This window comes from Falco rusticolus, chromosome 9, assembly GCF_015220075.1.
Source record: "Falco rusticolus isolate bFalRus1 chromosome 9, bFalRus1.pri, whole genome shotgun sequence".
Taxonomy (NCBI): domain Eukaryota; kingdom Metazoa; phylum Chordata; class Aves; order Falconiformes; family Falconidae; genus Falco; species Falco rusticolus.
This window is the reverse complement of record NC_051195.1, coordinates 50,688,969-50,709,188: the sequence shown is the minus strand read 5'-3', so window position 1 is coordinate 50,709,188 and position 20,220 is coordinate 50,688,969. Positions and strand designations below refer to the sequence as shown.

The 20,220-nt window shown below is 40.2% G+C and overlaps 1 protein-coding gene across 20 annotated transcripts in view; it reads left to right on the top strand.

Annotated features, from left to right (window-relative positions):
• LOC119153686 (spermatid perinuclear RNA binding protein) overlaps positions 1-20,220 on the top strand; it is an 86,852-nt gene that overhangs the window by 42,677 nt on the left and 23,955 nt on the right. For 6 of the 20 annotated variants that reach the window (XR_005106195.1, XM_037400427.1, XM_037400429.1 and 3 more), the window contains exons 9-18: positions 383-480; positions 954-1,065; positions 1,755-1,880; positions 2,714-2,913; positions 6,307-6,465; positions 8,566-8,700; positions 9,620-9,760; positions 11,350-11,473; positions 13,586-13,630; positions 19,883-19,947. Coding sequence is in view for 19 of the 20 variants with exons in the window: in XM_037400427.1 (XP_037256324.1) it covers positions 383-480; positions 954-1,065; positions 1,755-1,880; positions 2,714-2,913; positions 6,307-6,465; positions 8,566-8,700; positions 9,620-9,760; positions 11,350-11,473; positions 13,586-13,630; positions 19,883-19,905 (1,163 nt within the window). In the remaining variant the exon portion in view is untranslated. The other 14 variants (XM_037400418.1, XM_037400416.1, XM_037400414.1 and 11 more) reach the window with 9 other exon arrangements.

The following is a 20,220-nucleotide window of genomic DNA, read 5'->3' as shown; positions in this document are numbered from 1 at the left end:
AAAGCGGAAGTAGTTAGTGGGGAATGTTAGGTTTGTTTATAAATTAACCCTAGTAGACTTAATGACCATCTGTTTTCTGTAGATTCATTAAAATCTACATATCTATCCAAATTATATGTTTTTTTAAAACTTACTGCTTTTAGTTCATGCTATTACATATGTGTGGTGTTAACCCTGGTAAGTTCTGTGGCCATTGCTGCAAGGGAGTAAAATCTCGGGGTTAGCTTGCTTTGTGTGATGTTTGAATCCCTTACTAGAAAAGGCGCACTTCCTGCTCAGCTGAAGACTGAGATTAGCTGTTACAATGTCCCATCAGTCCCCATTTTCATATTGCTTCTCATTTACTACTCTCAATAATCTGCTTTGCCTCTTTTCCTCCTAGGAGGCCCTGGTCTGCATGACCCCTGTGAACGGGAGCCAACAGATGCTTTGTCTAATATGACAGTCCAGCAAAAAGAAGCCATTACACACAGTGCTCAGGTAGAAAACATACATCTGAGGAGCTAGATACTGTAGCAGTGAAGATTTTAGCTTGTTAATACAATTTATTCTCTGCCAGGATAGCTTATTTTAATGGTAGTCCTGACAGTTTTTCTGGTGCGCTGCCCTGGAAGGATTAAAGGATAGTTGATGAGTGCAAGAGTTAAAGGTATATGAAATCTAATCCTCACAAAAGCAGTCAAATGGCTGCGCACCGCCTGTGTCCCACCTCAAGTGCTTATGGCACAGAGCCCTTGAGTATGCTCCCTGTCAATGTGCCCTGCACTTTGTATTACAGAAATTGAGTTTTAAATTTTTAGACATTAGCATTACCTATAGCTATCATAGAAGATAGCTGTAGAAGCTGTCTTCTCATAGAAGTGTCTTTGTGTCTACAAAGATATTTAGAAACTTAGATAACTGAGGTAAAGTAGCACTGTGATGTAACTTACGTTTCTGCTGTCACCTTATAGCATGCCCTCAGATTATCAGCCTTTGGTCAGATCTATAAAGTTTTGGAAATGGATCCCCTCCCATCAAATAAATCATTTCAGAAATATTCCTGGTCAGTAACTGACAAAGAAGGTAGGTATTGTTTGCTCCAAAAGTCACTAATTGGGCAGTAAACTAGGGATTAATTTAGAATGGGTGAAATTCCTGAGTTACATGCTGTGAATGTAAGGTAAAGACTTTTCTTTGTGTTAAATGTGTTTGGTTTTTTGTTTTTTGTTTTAAAATATTTCAGTGTTAGGGAGAAAATCTGGAAGTTCTGTTCTCTAGAAGTACCAGCAGAGGAGCAGCAGTACAGCTAGAATATACCTGATTAATTTTCTTCAAGCACAAAGCCCTTTGGGGTCTGAATAGCAGAAGCAGTGTTTATGATTCTTATGCTGGGGAAGGAGAGACTGTAGACTTGTCAAAAAGCATATAACTAGTGTCTATAATACGAATTTCTCAATAATTTTTCCTAGAAAACTATATACTTCTAATAAAAATAAATTTCTATGTATATTTTTGTGAAAACAGTATTATTAGAGCTTTTGCCTTAGAGTAACTGTAAAAAGCAACACAGCAGAATAACACTACTTATATCGCACATGATATTGGAAACAGACACCTTGCATGGCACGGTACAGTGAGTAATAAGCTAATATTGGCTTACGTGTAGCCGTAAGAAAGCTTTGACTGATGGTTGAGTTCTCTTCATTATAAACATGCAAGGAACAGTATGGGACTAATCAGACTCCTGCTGTGGAATTTTGTTTTTCTAATAGCATATCCATATTACAAGGAAATTTATACCCTAGGTACAGGCTCATCTGCTCTTAAGAGACCATTTGAAGATAGTGTTGGGGATGATAAAGATCCAAATAAAAAGATGAAGCGTAATCTGAGGAAAAGTAAGTGCAACACTTTTCCATTCTGTTTTCAAAGATCTATTGTGCAGTGGGAGTTGGCTTAAAAGCTTCTCTGTGTTGGTGTGGAATAGCATGTGCAAAAGTCTTTGGAACAAAAAATGTTGTCTCTTACCACCCCACATTTAGAATGTCAAACATCTCTTATTGTGCATCTGAATTTCCCCTGACATGTTTTACTAACTGAATGATTTGCATTTTTAAATGGGATTCCCCATCAAGTTACAGTAAAACTTTCAGTTGCCCAAGCAGCTGAGGTATTTTATTGATCATGTCCCTGTACCGTGGGATTTTTTCAAAATACTGCAGTGGCTTTGCTGTGTGAAGATTTGCTTTTTTGCATTCTTCCCCTTCTTGAGCTAGTTCTTGGTCTCCTAAGACCTGCAAGAAAAATAAAATGCTTAATCTACAAAACACTGACATTGCACATATGCACAGACTAGAAGTCTCTCAGCATTGCTGGGATCCAGTCCATTCTGGATCTGGTTCCTCACTACCTATAAAACGTGTTACTCCTTTTATAGCAGCCAGGAAGAATAGAGCTAGCTGCAAAAAATTGTGTTAACAATATAAAAAAAATGGGTAATTACAGTTGTTACCCCGACGTAGAATGGCTTATTAAAGACTTAACAGTGTTATGGCTACCCTCAACCTCTGAGAGGCTGAGGGGTTGTTTTGCTCCTTTATACAGACAGAAGGCACTGAAATGCAAACTGTTTCATTTTTCTGTTCATCTTGTTTTGTTCATTTTCTTTTTTTTTTTTTTTTTTTTTCCCACCCTCCTCCTCCCCCACCCCCTTTCTACTATCTTGTACTAGTACTAGATAGTAAAGCAATAGATCTCATGAATGCTCTGATGAGGCTGAACCAAATCAGGCCAGGGCTTCAGTATAAGCTGCTGTCACAGTCTGGTCCAGTCCATGCCCCAGTCTTCACAATGTCTGTAGATGTTGATGGTACGACATATGAAGCATCAGGACCTTCTAAGAAAACAGCCAAGCTCCATGTGGCAGTGAAGGTAAGGCAGCCTGAAGTAATCTGCTAACCCCAGATCTTGGAACAGAGAGTGTAAAATATGGTTAGAACTAGTAATATGCAACCTCAAAATTAAAAAAAATCTGGATGAAACTGAGCTACTGCCTATGTACTCTCTAAACACAGCTGGCCGTGGTTCAAAGAGCATCGCTGGTTTTATACTAGTGGAGGGGAGGGAGAAATTCCCAGGGCTGTGCAGGTCAGCTCATGTGACAATGGATCAAATGTGCTGTGTAAGTTCTGGACTGGAGGGGTTCAGTTTTGTTCTGTTCTACTCCTTCCTCCTGTTGGTTTGAAAATGGCATGTTGGTGGCTCCCTCTTTCTCCCCTTCCTTCTCTGTGTCCATTCCTGGGTTGTGAGCTCCTGGAAACATGCAGTTGTTTCGTATCTTCAGTGTCTGAAGAGTACCTTTGCGTGCCGGGATAAACAATGTACGTAAATGATTGGTCTCCACTCAATTTTTAGTATCATTCAGGTACTAGTCAACCTACTATTGCTTCTTGTAGGTGCTCCGCATGACAGAACTTAGGTCTGTAAAGCAGGGATAGACTGGAACATCCAACATGAACATCTTCGTTGTACTGCATGAGGACAGTTCAGACTGCTAAAGCAGACTGAGCCTGAGGCGTTTCTGGGAAGAAACAAAAGTTTCTTACAGACAGCTCTGGGTACTGAGGGAGCCAGCAGACATGCTCACCAAGCCACTCTCCATCATTTATCAGCAGTCCTGGCTAACCAGGGAGGTCCCAGTTGACTGGAAGTTGATGTCTATCTACAAGAAGGGCCAGAAGGAGGATATGGGGAACTAGAATGACCTTTGTGCCAGGGAAGGCCATGGAGCAGATCTTCCTGAGTGCCATCATGCAGCATGTGCAAGACAACCAGGTGGTCAGGCCCAGCCAGCGTGGGGTTATGAGAGGCAGGTTCTTTGTGACTAACCTGATGTCCTTCTACAACAAGGTGACCAGCTTAGTGGATGAGGGAAAGGCTGTGGATGTTGTCTACCTAGACTTCAGTAAAGCCTTTGACACAGTTTCCCACAGCATTCTCATGGAGAAGCTGGCTGCCCCTGGCTTGGAGGGGTGTGCTTTGCTGGGTGAAACACTGGCTGGATGGCCAGGCCCGAAGAATGGTGGTGACCAGACTTAAATCCAGCCGGTGGCTGGTCACAAGTGGTGCTCCCCAGGGCTCAGTACTGGGGCTGGCCCTGTTTAATATCTTTATCAATGATCTGGATGAGTGGATCGAGTGCACCCTCTGTGTGTTTGCAGATGACACCAGATTGGGTGGAAGCATTGATCTGCTGGAGGGCAGGAGGTGCTGCAGAGGGATGGGGACAGGCTGGGCCAACGAGCTGAGGCAACTGTATGAGGTTCAACAAGGCAGAGGGGAGACCTTATTGCTCCCTACAGCCTGAAAGGAGGCTGTGGCAAGGTGGGGTCAGTCTCTTCTCCCAAGTAACACGTGGCAGGACAAGAGGAAATGCCCTCAAGTTGCACCAGGGGAGACTTCGATTGGTTATTATGAAAAAATTCTTCACCAAACAGCCTGTCAAGCACTGGAACAGGCTGCCAAGGGAGGTGGTGGAGTCGCCATCCCTGGAGGTGTTTAAAAGATGCGTAGATGTGGTGCTTAGGGACATGGTCTAGTGGTGGGCTTGACAGTCCTGAGTTAATGGTTGGACTTGATGATCTCAAAGGTCTTTTCCAACCCAAATGGTCCTGTGAGTCTATGAAAGAGAACCTCTTTTAATAGAACTGCACTTATGATAGGAACAAGCCCATCTGCCATTCTGTCCTTCATTTTGTTTTGAGCAAGAATATCCTTTTTAGAAGCTTCATCTGGCAACTTTCTATTTTCCTTTGATTTCAGTTTTGAAAATCCCATTGTCCCATGTGCTTTCAAGTTCAAAGTGTCCAGAAGTATCTGAAGGAATGTGGTGTTCCTCCAGGAAAAGTAGCTCTCTGCATGTGTGTCCTTCCAGACCTTCTGCCTCATTCTTTTATTTTGCCTCCCTCCCTGCAGTTAGTTTTTGTTTGGTTTTTTTTTTTAAATACGAAATTTCCCTGAAAAAGCTGTGACTTCTCTGCCCTTGAACCTCTCTGCGTCAGCCAGATCTGTGCTGGTGCCTACCCAGCTCTGTTTTCTCTAAATTTACACATATACAAATCCTTGGCTACACTTCAAAACATCCATGATTCGAGCCAAGAGGAAATGGGTGGTGTGGTAGAGTAGCTTTTTTTTCTTTTTTTCTTTCCTTTTTATTCCTAGCAGATCCAGGCCCTGCTTTCCCAGACTTGCAAGAGGGAATAATGCGACCATTTCAGTTTCTAGATCTCAGCCGTTTTAAAATTTAGAAGCCCTGAAAATGCAGCAAAATAGGATTGTATGGGAGCTGAGCCTGGATTTACCCATGCAGCTCTCAGTTCAGTGTTGGAACATAGTGGTTTCTGCAAACTTTGTTCTTGGGACTAAATTTTCAGTGGAGCTTCAGGCTCATTCCAGATTCTTTTGGGCCCGTGTCTGGTACCACTGTATGACTAGGTTAGGTAGCTGGTTCGAGGAGGGGCTGACCTTGCTAGTGGAAGATGTTTTTGAAGGAACTGATGAATAGTACCTGAATCGGTAAAATTTCATTTGCTATATACAGCTCCTGGTTGTTGGAGGTTGTGACGTGGTTCACTAAGAGGTAGGCTTACTGCAGACGGTTTGTTACTCTGCTAGGTGGGCATTCATTCGCCTCACATCTGAGTTTAGGAGTTTGCTCCCTGTACACCTGCTTTGAAAGCATCTGGTGTTCCTGAAAGATGCAAGCAAGGGAGGCGCGACACCAGTCCTCTAGCTTCAGGGACACACTTTGTATACCACTTGGGTACCTACTGGCTGTTGCCTGCGGTTTCCTAGGAAACTCCAGAAGTACCGTCTGGTAGAAGTACAATGCTTTAATTCTCCTAAGACTGTGTGTCTTGTTTGCCCTACAGTCAATCTCTTGATCTGTCCATAGACACAGAGAGAAGGGGAAAATGGTGTGCAAAACAATCTCCCTACCATAGTGTTAAGCAGTGTCAGCAGTGGATGCACTTCTGAATTTTAATCTCTTATTTTACAAGGAGTTACTGAGATGATGAATGATGCTCATGAGTAATTGCTATCTTTTAAAATTCTGTTTGTGTTGATTCCATTCTTGGAAAACTGGAAGGATTTTCCCCATTGCTATTGTGGTGTTCTCCATTTCAATGCAAGAGAAAACTTATTTCTAAGCAATCCACCTTTATTAAGTGTCATGGTGAACATTCTTCTGTATTGTGATGAGCTTTGTATTTGTTTCTGTACTGCGACCTATTGTACCGTTCATTTCATGTGGCTGTGTTGTAGGTTTTACAAGCAATGGGGTATCCAACTGGTTTTGATGCTGATGTGGAGTGTATGAGTTCTGATGAAAAATCAGATACTGAAGGTAAAAATGAAACAATGTCTTCAGTCCCAAGCAATAATACTGGAAATTCCACAGCTGACACCTCTGCTACCCTAGAGGTGAGTAGTGCATTAAAAAGTACAAGTGATGGAAAAGTATAGGTTTGGGGGGTTGATTTTGTTGGTGGGGATGGGTTTTTTCCCCCTTTCAGAAGAGGGTGGCATCTTAGGGTGGTGGTTAAGGAATTAAAGAGAGAGTTTCTAGTATCAAATCTGCCATAGGCTTTGTGTCACTGTAGCACAAAGATCAGTTATTTGTCCTCTTTCCTCAAGTTTAAGGTGGGGTAGCCATCTCATTCTTATAAGACCATAAACTCTGAAACAGGTGTTGTCTCCTCTAGTGAGCTCGTTCGGTGCTGTTGGGCTCTAGTAATGCAAATTTCACAATTTCTGTTTTGTAATAGTGAGTTTGTCAAAAAGGTATACTTAGACAGTATTTTACATTGATACACATGAAGATAAATGAAAATATCAAAATTCATTAGGAGATGTTAAGAAATGTAAAACCTAATACCTCTGTGCATACTGAATAGACTAGAAACTGCATTGAAAATGCTCCAGTTTCAATATGATATACTTTTAACTTTGGTACTTGTAGCACCTGGCTTCAGCTACCAGGAGCATGCTGTGCTTGTCTTCTCACTAAAGTTCTGGGAAACAGGGTATTGCTTAAAGGACAAAATTCCCATAACTTCAGTAACTTTGGCTAAATGTCCCCAGGAATCAAGCTGCGATGGGTCTGTAGTACTTTAATTGGATATTTTCTTAAAAGTATTTCTGGTTGTTTCTTCTCACCATTGAGAAACCAGGAGATTTTAAACTCATGTTTAGATGTCATCCCTTTCACCCTTCTCTTTCCAGTTTCCTCAACCAGTGTTTGTGTCACTAGACACTTTAGAGAAGCATCCTGTGTAAAGACTGATGAACACCTTTAATTTGTATATTTCTTCATCTGCCTACTAACTCTGCGGCAAGCTCTCTGGGGGCTGTACTGATAAACCACTGTAGATCCCTGCTTTCTTTTTCATTGTAATGCTTTTTTCCAGGACTACAAGGAGCTGTGTGTTATGCTGTAAATATAAGTAATTGTTCTGTTCTTCAGATACTTCTTGAGATGTTAAAACACAAAATTCTTCAGTTGGAAGCCACTTAATTTCCAGCAGTGTGTAATCACGGACAGCTCAATTCACATATCTATTTAGTCCACTGAGACAATTCCAGAGAAAGGAGATGGGGGTATTTTATACTCAACAAACTGACGTGTTAATTTTCCCTTTGTGATAGAATAAATTTTGAAGTGGGTAATGTTTTAAGATGACCAAGATACGTCGCAAACTACGTGACTTTGGGTTTCCATGTTTATACTTTTGAGACACTACTTCCAAAAGGCAGGTCCTGGTACTACGACTCCTGATCTTTATCCAGAATAAGAAGTTGCTTTGGAAAATACTGCTTTGATCCCTTAATCACCTTTTTCTTCATTAGTAAGTAGACATTTGTACCTGCAGCTGAGTGCGCTCTAATGCTGGCTGATACGCTGAGATCTCAGCGTTACCTTCCTTGCTTTCCAAAGAGTTACAGATTATTTCTGCTGAAACATGTGACCTGGGATATGAGACTTCTTCAGTCAGAGCTCAGTGGTGCCAGGACGTAATTAGATCGAGCAGCAGAGTTGTGAGCAAGGTTGGGAAGACTAATCTCTTCTTTCAGTGATAAAGCTTTTGATTTCAAGGAACTTGACACCATGGCCTCATCTTCAGCTTTGGATACTCTTGGGGTTGAAATTCCAAGTGCAGCTGATGCTGAGTTCAGCTTGTGTAGACACCAAGCCACAAGGACAGTAGCTCTCACCAACAGAAATAAAGAGGGTGGGACTTCTTTTACAGTATTGTTTGTCCTGCTGCCATTCTTTAGAGAAGAGACTTTATGAGCATGTGAGACTGAGGCCAAGGCAGTGTTACCTTTGATACAGGTCTGTTCCTGGGAAGCCTGCTGAGGCAGGCCTACGTGTTGGGAAGAACAAGCTACTGCAGGGCTTGACACAGTGGTAACACTGGCCAAGTGGCTGGCCGTTGGCACTGTACGCCACAATGCTGTAGATGGCTGTCTGCCTTTTGAGGAGATAAAGGCTCTAAAGCAACACCATAAATGTCTCTCTAGGTAAGAACTCAGGGTCCTATACTCACAGCAAGTGGCAAAAACCCGGTGATGGAGCTCAATGAAAAAAGAAGAGGTCTGAAGTATGAGCTCATCTCTGAGACAGGTGGAAGCCATGACAAACGCTTTGTGATGGAGGTGAGTGAAGCAGTTACAAAGCTGGTAGGTGGTTTTGTTAACCGTGCTTCAGTCTTTGGAGTTGCTTGCTGCTCCAGTTCAGATTTTTTTATATTTTGCTTTTGCAGTGCATATCTCTAGTGGTGACACTTTCACAATTTTGTATCTCTTACTGCTGCTGTGATGATTAGACATGGGGAGAGGAGTATCTTTTATGCTTTAGGAAAATATAATGAGAATTAAAACTGGATTCTGACAGCCCTGAACCACATCATGTCTTGATGTGAGGAGAAGGAAAATAGAAGATCCAGAGCTTGGCAAACATACCTGATTTGCAGGTTTTGCAAACATACTTGGTAATGCCATGTCAGTGACCTGGTGCAAATCTCCTATTGCCAGCTTGCTGGGGTATTTGGAATGACTGTAGCAAAGGGTAAACTCATTTGATTTCTTCATTAACTTGTGCCATCTCTGAAGTAGCACTGGGCTCTGAAGTAATATGAGGTAGCACCCCAGTTAAACAGTGTTATGTATAGTGTAGACAAAGAAAGTGGTATATAAGGTATTGATAAAGATGAGGGGAGCCTGAAATGATTCCTAGCCCCCCTGTTTCCTAGCCATATCATTATCATTCATGTCTTGTGAAGCTCAAATATATTGGCCAAATTCCATATCAAATAGATACACTGGTCCTTTTTGAATTGCACTTGTAGTTTCTAGATTCCTCATATCTGCGATATAGGGGTTCACAGGATCACTTGGGTTTTCTTTATCAGCTTCATAATAGAAGTAATGGAAATTTGTCACATAAAACACCAAGGATTTTTATTTGTATTTTTTATTACTGAAGTTCTTTACGGATGGCACATCATGACAACTGGGTGCAGCATGGTATTCCCAAGGATAAATACTAGGCATAAACTCCTATTTCAAATTTCAGGTAGAAGTAGATGGGCAGAAGTTCAGAGGTGCGGGCCCAAATAAGAAAGTAGCAAAAGCAAGTGCTGCGTTAGCAGCACTTGAAAAACTGTTTTCTGGGCCTAATGCAGCAAACAACAAGAAAAAGAAGATTCTTCCTCAGGTAAGAATTGTTACTTGCTTTTTGGACCACTCTGTTGTCATAGCTCTAGGTTGTTTTATGATACAGGAAGCAAGTGATTTCAGTCTTGGTTCATGCACACATGTAAGGTTTCTATTTTAATACTTCTATAATAATTACTGTAGTATAACAATATAATCTGAGAGTTGGGACCATATTATGGGCAATACAGTAGAAAAGGAGGTACAAAAAAGGAGAGGGCTAGTTAGGTGGAGATACAGTAAGGTCAGTGGTTCAATCAACGATGATGGGGAAGTCTTGTGCTTCAGGCCAGTTCTGTAGTGTGCTCCATCATGAAGGACGTGTAGACTTGGGGGATAAATCATTTATAGACAGGTACACTCTGGATTCTGGTGAGATTTTTGCAACTTTTCAGATGAGCAATTTTGTTTGGTGAGAAACATTTGTATAATGAAGTGCTCAGTCTTGTCCATTAGGTTTAACAGCCACAATAACTTCCCAAATCTATTAAGATTAAGGTTGAGCAGAGCAGAAACTAATCAAGTGTTCTTCCTCCAGAGGGCTACAGTCTGAACTAAGTCCTGAGAATTAAAATTTGTGTCACTTTTGTGCAAATACATTAGGATTTTCTTAACATTTCATGCTGGAGAAGAATGTACCATAAAATACCCTTACAAAATACAACAATCACATCTTATTTTTGTTTTTGTTCTGTAACCAAGTCCTCTTAATTTCACCAGTATCTTTGGTTAGAAGTATTTCAGTTTCCATTACTATGTTGGAAGTCTAGTAAATGAGAAAAACATGTCCTCACAGGATAATGTTCCACATGCAGTTAAAATATACAAATGACCTCTGATTCACGCACTTCCTACATTCTGATTTTTATTTTTTCAGTAGGTCAGTGATGGCAGTAAACTGCCAAACATGTCTTTGAAATACCTGGATTTGCATGATTTTATTGTTTTCAGGGAGCAGTCAGGGCATCTAGTTCAGCAAAGCTGTGCTCTGATGCACTGAGCAACACCAGCTTCTCTAACTCCTTGCTGTTCTTTCGCCTGTGGGTAGTAACGATGGGAAAAGAAGGTGGCACTCTAGTACAATTAGGTTAAAACAGTCCAGTGTTGTCATCAGGTGGTTACTGGTCTTTGGGGTGAAATCCTGGCCCTGCTGCAGTTATGTGGGTTCAGAATGGTAGGAGAGAAGCAAAGACAATATTGTAGATAGAGGAGAGGAAGCTTTTAAGGAGGTGGGAAAGGCAGCAGCAAGACGCAGCATAGAAAGGGTCAGAAGCCATGAGTATTCATGCCCACGACTAAAACCAAGGTATATAACACACAGTCCGACCGTGCAGACTGTTGGGTCAGAGTGAAGTGAATGCGCTGGACTCAGCGTTCTGCACTGCTGGCAGTGACCTGGCAAAGGACTCACTTGGTTTCTGTCCATCAGATTCTTTAGGACAGTACTGCTACAGTTATTCTGCCTTTATCAAGACTGGTGCATCAACCATATTTAAAAATCTCTTTAAAAAGTGGTGATTTAATGCAGATGGCCTTTTATTTCCAGCAATGATTTCACATTCTGAATTGCATTTTTATTACTCTGGGCAGACTAAAGGGGTTGTCAATACAGCTGTTTCTGCAGCAGTCCAGGCTGTTCGAGGCAGAGGACGAGGTGCTTTAACACGAGGGGCATTTGTTGGGGCAGCTGCTGCTACTGGATACATAACACCAGGTATGGCATGACACTAATAGCTTATGGTTTAATTTTGGCTGCTGGGGGTGTTCTTTTCCATGTGTGTCAGTCACCTATTCAAGTGATTTCTTCAGCTTTAATCATCTGAGATGAAGCAAAAGGGAGAATTCGTGGGGCTTTAAATAAATCAAAGACCTGAAAAACTGGCAGTACCTGTCCTTTATGAGTGTACAACTTGAAGCTTGGCATACACAGAGCACACAGTTATGAGCATAATGGTTTTCCTGGCTTTGTTATTATATGTTGTCTTCATAGTTCACTGCCATGGCACAATTCCCAAAATTCTCTTCCTAGCTAAGAACCTCCTGGATCATGTGCTCTTCAGCATTAGGAGTGGCTTTCCCAAGAAACCCTTGTGGAGATCAGGTTGGCAGGCTCTGGAGTCACTGTATTCCCAGAAACTTTAGACATGAATTGTGCATGTGAGCACAGCATCTATTAGTAGCTTCTGTGGTGGCCAAAAACCAAAAAGCAAAGAATTTCCATTCATACACTGGCTGATGTTAATTCATGATCCGTGCTGCGTTGTTCTGATTAGCAGAAGCATGTTTTGAAATCCAAGAGCCTTCTGGTCCACTTTATCCATGGTGCTTACAAGGCAGAGCAGGTGACTGGCTGGTCAGGATATCTCGCTGCCGATTCCTTAGGGCAGACTTGCAGCCATCAGAAGCAAACCCATTCCAGCTTGAAGAACTGAAGTGGGCAGCCACTACTGACTGGTACAAAACAGTGTAGGGGGATTTGTTGTGTTGTTTTGAAAATGACAGGCACACAAAGTGTAAGGTGTTAAAATGTAAACACAAGAAAATTTTAACTAAATGTTTACTTTCTCATTCCCCTTTTCGAAGTGCGTTGTTTGTGACTCTCTGCAACATGTCTGAGGCTTGCAGGTGACGTGTGAAAAGAATCTCAATATTGTTTTTACTTAGAATAAGAACCACAAATTTGTAAGAATGAGATGCTGGAGATTCCTTAGTCAAAGCAAATCCAGTAGCTTCCAAAAAATAAAACTTCTATTCCTTGTGCTCAGGTTTTCAGATTACGGCATGAGCTCTAATTACACCCTTCAGCCGTTCACACATGCTAATAGCAGAGCAGTGTTGTTTGGTAGACTTGCTTCCTAGCACAGCTGACAGCATGTCGTCTTCATTGTTCCTGTATGTTCATGTAATTATAAATATTAAAAACCAGTAATTCATTTTTAATGGCTGTTAACATTGTTTTTGGAACTGTCTTTCTGGATGAGGAGTCATTTATGAGACACTTTACCCTGCCAGGGGCATGCTTCTTGCCAGCATGGAATTACTCCAGAAATAAGTTTAATTTCCCAGTTACTGTAGTTGTTAAGCTTTTACTGGCCTTGGCCTTCACTGATTATTTCTCTTCATCCCCTGTTCTTCTCAGAAATCTCTTGCTTTCTGTGATGGACACAAGTGATCCCACCAGGAAAAAAACCACTGTAAAGCCTTCATGAACTACTGAGATGTAGTAACCAAGACTGGTGTTACCGCTGTTGCTTTTTGTCTCACTCCAGAGTCATGTTTAGCTCTTTGGGGAAAAAAAGATAGTTCTCTGCATGCCTCTAGATATTCAGATGTCCTGTGTGGAACTTCCTTTTGTCTGTTAGCAATGGCAGAGAAGGCAGAATTCACTTTACTGATGGTGATGTGGTATCTGCCTCAGGCATCCAGCATTCTCCTCTACAATGGAAGTTTAAGAAAATGACTGTTCTCTGCCTTAGATTATGTGTGTGTGTGTATTTTAGGAAGAACACAGGCAAATACAGGATGTGTGGATCATGCCAACTCCCTGCTCAGACTTGAGGGCTTCAGCCAGAAGAAAATGCTAAGGAAATCAAATATGGAATTTAACTCTTTGATGCTGAGGCGTAAAGTCATTAGGTAGCTTGTTCTTCAAGAAGGATTTTAAGTGTTTTAAGCAATGTTTAATATATATTAGTGTGTTTGGGTTTTCTGTGGTCCTGTTCCATGTACCAGAAAGGGTCCCTCCCTGTGTGGTGGTATGCAAACACCGGTTGTCTTCAGATACTGTAGGAAATGAAAACCATCCCTTTATCTGTTCATATTGCAGGCTACGGAGCACCGTATGGGTATAGTACAGCTGCGCCAGCTTACGGTATGTATAGCCCAATAATTAACAAACTAGAAATGATACAGAAACTGTTGTGGCAGTCCAAATGTGGCAGTCCAAGGAGAAATTCAAAGAGATTAAAGCTCTTAAACCATGACAACAACAATACTTCTATGCCATAACCTTGTGGTTCTTTTTTGGTTGGAGTAGCTTTTTTGCCTATGCTTTGCCTGATTTGTGGAAGGACTGCTTGTTCTAATTGCCTGTTCCCTTTCATACTGAAACTGAATCGAAGTAGTTTTCTTACTTTTTACAGCCAATCTGTGCTCCATTCAAAGACTACCGAAGGGCCTATTTCAGCATTTCTGACCCTTATCTAAATGGCATTACAGTACCATTGGTGAAATGTTTGTCCCCAAGTGTAAGTGGCTTGTGGACAAAACTCCCTTAATGCTGTCAACTCTAGGAAGTCTGTGTTCACATACACCCCCTGCTGCCCCACAGGCTACAACACTGCTGCCTGGGACAAGTAGAATGGTTTCTGTGTAGCCTACACCATTAGCAATCAGACTTCGAGGAAGCTAGGACGTGGTAATTTGCCACAATGCTTTTTGCTAAGAAACACAGTGATACTAGGCTGGCAAAGCATGGGTTTCATGAAGATTGTAAACTAATAATCAAAGAGCTGTGACGGAAGGGTTTTTCTTAACTCAGCTTCTCCCTACCCACTGGCTTTTTTTTATGCTAGACTAACAATGCATACCTCTAACCGGCCCTTTTGGTTACTTTGAATGAGGTTTATGTGGCAATGGGAGCAAAGCAGTTTGGAGTCGGTGATATGTCCTGGCACGCAAAAAGCGAGCCCACCTGAGCCAGTCCCGCTGTCCTCTCCTGTCACTGGGACAGGGGGAAAGCCTGCTACTGAGTACACTTCAAGGCCTGTGGTTTTTCATATGGGAAAATAAGCCTGCCGTTTGCTATTAATTTTCTAGCTTTTGTAGCATTTGCAATGCTTGTTCCTTTCAAATTTGTATAGCTTGGGCAATACCAACTCCCCTGATAGCATTACAAAGTTAAAAGTATTGTAAAATGTTGATTTCATTACTTTATTTTAGAGGTATGAGCTATGAACAATGGGAGAGTGCTGCCGCCGCTTTATTGAAAGCGTTCACTTTGCTTGACTAAGACCAGCTGGTCCTTCTCTGTACTCCTGCAGTGCAACGGGGAAGGAGAATGGGCCTTACGGGTTCCACTCACAGTGTGGAATTCTCCCTTCAAAATTGATGCCGACCTCTCTAGTTTTAGAACTCCTGCCCTGTTGAGTGGCCAAGTGCTCTGACAGCGTGGCAGCCAACAGCAGTGCTGTCCCATGGGGTGTGGTGTCTGCTGGGTTGCATTACATAAGGAACAGCTACATGTTTTTCAAGGAAAAACAAAAGGGAATTCAGTTGAGGGCTTACTTCATGGTATGGATTTTTTAAAAATCCCTTTGGTTCTTTCCAAGCAGCAGTCACAGACTAACTAAGATGACTAGTACCTGCATGTATGTATTTTTACAAGCAGTGACACACAGTGACATAGGAAGAATCCCTTCCCTGCTGAAGAAAAGAATACAGTTGTTACCAACTTCCCTCGCAGCTTTTCTTGCTTTTTTCATTCATTCCTTCCGTTTTCTGTTTTTTTCTCATGATGCCTATTTTGGGAGCTGGATTTTAATCACTTAGCTGTGTATATGTGACATATCACTGACTTCAAAGCATTGTGGAATTGAATGCTCCCATTTTTCACATAAAGAGTTTCTGTTTTTAATGTCTTATGATTGTGATGCAAAGTACTGGGATAATGCTTTTTTGGCTGTAAGGTAAACATGTCTTTCTGCCTTTGTAAGCTGTTGCATGTTGGGAAACTTCACTTTGATCATCTGGTGCTCTGGAATACCTGCTGTTGCTGCTTTGTGATTTCTAAATGGATACATAGGTTAAATACTAGAATTTAAATAGGCAAGATTAAAAAAAACAAACAAAAGTTTAATTGTGCAGAAGTTTGCGAGGCCACAAGAACTCTTTAATAATCACAAAATCAGGCAGATATTAATCTTTCCAGATTTGCCACTTCAATACAGGAGAGGACATGCAGAATTTACTGTAGGTGCTTGATATTTGGCTGACCTACCTGGATGCTTATCAAAACTGCTGAACAGTTTCCCTGTGAGTTCTCTTTCAGGCACAGCAGTGCCTGTCTGGAATATATGCAATTGTAACTGGTCTTTGAAATTAACTCAGAACATAGAATGAGATAATAGAGATAATTATCATAAAGTTCATGAAGTAGAGCTTCAAGTCCAAATACACATTCTGCTTTTCAGAATATTGCTTACTTTAATTTTACCAAACACCAGGACAGAAATAAAAGCAAACTTTAAGCTAACCATCTGGAGTGCAAAGTGTTGAAGTGTTACTGTTTATGGGACTCTGCACCCTAAAATCAAATTGACTGACTGATCTGGAAAAGGTTAATGAGAACACTACTGTAAGCTCTTATCTGACTTTCTTGGATCACTGAACTCATTTGGAGTCCTCTCCCTTTCTTCTCTCTGTAGGTTTACCCAAGAGAATGGTTCTGTTACCAGTTATGAAATTCCCAACTTATCCTGTTCCCCACTACTCATTCTTTTAGCAAATGGCAGAAGCTAATTCCTATTGATTGAACAACACAGTACAGAATGTTAGAAGACAAAAAGCCTTTTTATCCTGTTTTCTTTGAACACATACTTGAGCAAAGTCATTTGTAAAGAAACATCTTTTTCCTACTTCTTGATTTTAACAAAATGCAAATTTAGTTCTCTAAAACTTGAAAAAAATGTTCTGTGAAATGTTACCTCATTTTCAAATAACTTATACCAGCCTTCTGTTATAGGGAAGAACTAGAAGCTTAAATCTTACGTTTTAAATGAAGTATTCGATTATGTAAAATTAAATTTGTGAAGGATGTATAGAATATAAAACACTGATCACAAATAAACTGTTTTGTTGTAACACAAGAGTACTGCCTGTTTCCTAATGCAGTCACACAGATTCAGTTAACATCCTGTACTTGTTGTAGGGTTATTAAATGCAGGGCATAGTTCTTTAAAAAATAAAAATAAAAAATAAAAAAAACCCAAACCCACACAATAGAAACTTTACAGTTAACATTTAACTTTGTAAATATTATGTTGTGTAATAAACTTAGTAAAGTATGGGTTAAAATATTGTTTTATCTTATTTTTTTATAGTTAAGCATCAGTACCTGAGTTTCCTTACAATCTTTAAGATCAGCATACTGTAACTGTGATTTTGGACACAGTCTTAGTTATCCAAGAAGGCTTTTCACTCGTACACAAAATACTGAAAAACAAATGAAACAAAGGGAATTAAATCTTAGACTGTCTCTCTGTATTAGGTTGCATTCAGTGAAATAAGTATTAAACAAAGGAAGTTCCCACTGAAGGACTCTTGTTACGTAATTACAGGGATACACAGTTCAGTCTGTATTGCCCAGAGAAAGGACGACAATAATGTTACAATCAGGTTCTTTAGAGCTCAAAAGCTGCTGGTTTTCCTTTCATTTCTGTTTTTACAAAAAAAAAAAAAAAAAATTAAAAAAAATTGTACTTGTTCTTGTGGCCTTCTTCACTTTTAAGATTGTCTGCCCACCCTTGATTTTCCATCCACCATTTCTACAGAAAGCATTTTAGTTGTCAATCTTATATTAAAACAAAGGGTTCTCCTTTTCCCCCTTACATTTATAAGAATCTAAAGCAGCAACAAGGTCCCCATGAAAACTTGCTATTTAATTGTCCCAGTTCTTGTTGAGTGCTGCTGTGAAAAGTGACACACTTCAGCCATAGGCCAGTACTTTTCTAAGAGTTGGTGCTCAAACCGAAAGAATCCTCTTTCCGACAAGGAGTGTGTGCACCTGTCTGAAATTCCAGGACAGGCCCCAGCTCTGTGCTGTCTTCATGTACTGTAGACTTCTGCATAACAACGGCTGTGGGCTCTAACGAGGGATTCGAGTAGTCTTTATTAAGGTATCACCCCACAAAATAAGCAGCGTTGTTGGTTGCACTTCTCTACTCAGACCTCACCCGTTGCTTTTCAGTAGGTTTGCTTATGTTCATGCTCTTTTAAGATTGCCTTTATCCACTCTGTTCTCTAACAGACTCTGCTGCTGAGGCAGGGGGAGCTTTATATATGAAGAGGGTGTAAGAACAGTGCTTAAAGCAATGTAAAGTTCCTCCTCCCCTATGCCCCCCCACTGGAGGGAAAGAAATATTAGAAAAGCTTATTAAGGGGTGGCTTATGTAACAAGCTGCTTTTCTTGGAATTAACTGCAGCTGTTATTCTTAAGCTAAGTATTTGTGCTTAGGAATGTGTTTGTATCTTAAATGGTTTTTTCTTCTGCCGTAGCTCTTGCTTTGGTTTGGTGTTGGTGGTACTTTAATAAAAAACGTAGATCTATTGACAAGTAGTGGTGAGCCTGCTGTTGTCATCCATGCGTTAGTGTCAAAATAAAGAGCAGGGTCTTGGGGATGTAGTCAAATTTAGTGGTGCTCATAAATCACTGATATATTTTGCTGGCCTATGGATGAAAGGAAGCCATCACGGAGCAGAAAAAGCATGGCTGATAAGAGCCCATTTTTGTTAATCAAATGTACGTTAAAGGAATCTTTCCTCTGCACATGTTTTTTCCCCACCCCTCTTTCGGAGTTCTCCTGATTGGCAACTGTTTGTAGTCTCTTTTTTTTTCTTCTTTTTTTTTTTTAATCCCTAGCTTGTAAAAATTCAAACAAAATATATTCTGAACCAATTCTATACAATGAACATTCATAAGCCAAATAATTCTTATTTCAAAAACAAGGAGGGCGCTATGCTCTTTTCCAACATGATGGCAGTCATTTCAGATGATTTATAGAAGTCATTTTTTTATTTTTTTGTCATTTGTTGGGAGTTACTAACCACATTGTAAACTTGCCCCCTTGCTGCATATTTTACATTTCTCTGCTTTACTGAAAATATGAATGAGCTGTCAGTTCTTTGTTTAGAAAGTGGTAACCTTGGAAGTGTTAGATGTTTCAATACCTTCAAAGAATTAAAAGTGCCCATTTTACAATGAAAATTCCACTTGCAGCTAAAAGAGCAGAGAAATTTAAATGGAGCTTTAGCTTCAGCCAGTCTCTGAAATTAACGTGAAGTTTTTGCTTCTCTGCTCTTTTCCCACTGTAGGTGGTTTTTTCATTGACAGTCCCTATTGCCAGCCTCTCAGCATCGCACCTTTTATTATTCACTTGGGCCCTCAAGATTTCTTCTCTGACTTCTAGAACCATCAGGTTGTGTGGCTCGAAATGGCATTTTGTACATGTCTTAAAAGCAAGAACAAACGTGGCTCGTTTTGAGGTTTCTCAACTTCAGACATGGAATCTGAGCTTTTTTCCTTTTTCCTTTTTTTTAAAGTGTTTTTCTCACTTCTTGAACTTTGTTCCGTTTAATGAAAAGCAATACTTACTCCAAGCCACAGTCCTTTCTTTGGGTACATAGCAATAGATGTGTATATACTTCTGGTTATTTCTTCACACTAGAAGGGAAAGACTGGTGTGTTGGGGGGTGGGGAGGGGGAACCAAACAACCAAACACCAAAACAAGAAAGAAAACCTAGCAGAGTGCCTGCTTTAAGCAGTGAATCCTGCATTTACTTTCACTACTTTAAGTACTTCTGAATTTTAATACTATGACTGTATTTGCGTGTTTCCTATAAACTTGCTACAAAGACTTGCAATGGTCGCTCTGGAGCTGTAGTGCTTTGTACCATTGTGCATGTCAGCAGACATGAAATGTAGCAAAAAGGCAGAAGAAAAAAAAATATATTTTTTTTTCCAAAATCTAACTAAATGATATATTGTCTCTCTCTCTCTCTCTCTTCCCCACATCATTAATATGAGGCACAAAAAGGGTAGGCCTGAACTTGACTTTCAAATGGATTGCTTTTGTGTCTCTTAAAATCATCATCAAATGATAGGAAAACATATTTGGTAAACAGCTAGTTCACAAAACTTTGCTGCTCTAAATTTACTGAGTTTTTTTCCTCTTAAATATTTGTATGTTGATATTTTGAGATTGTGAATGACCAATCAGCAATAACTGAAAGGTGAATGTTTTTTTTTAATGGTATTGGAACATCTATATGTTGCAGCTTAAGACTTTTAAGCAGTTTTCAGCAGGTTAATACCACTTTATTCTCATTCTCTCCGGACCTTCATAGCCATATGCACTTGTATAAAATAAGCAGAAATGTAGTGACTGTAAGCTGAGATCGTGATATAAAAGGTAAGAGATTTTATTTTCAGCTTAAAGAATATTTTTATTGCTTTTTTTCTAAAAATCTCATTTACCTGTGACAATCTTGTATATGGCGTTTTTATTATGTCTTGTTGAACTAAATGTTTAAACAGGTAATACATAGGTCTGAATTCCAACTTTGTATTTTTCAAGGCCACTTCAAATACTCCCGTTTCAGTTAAAAAAGAAAATATTACTTAACACTTTTAAGAAATTGTTTGGTTTTATCAACAGACTGTTCTCCTTCAAATATTTTTCTCT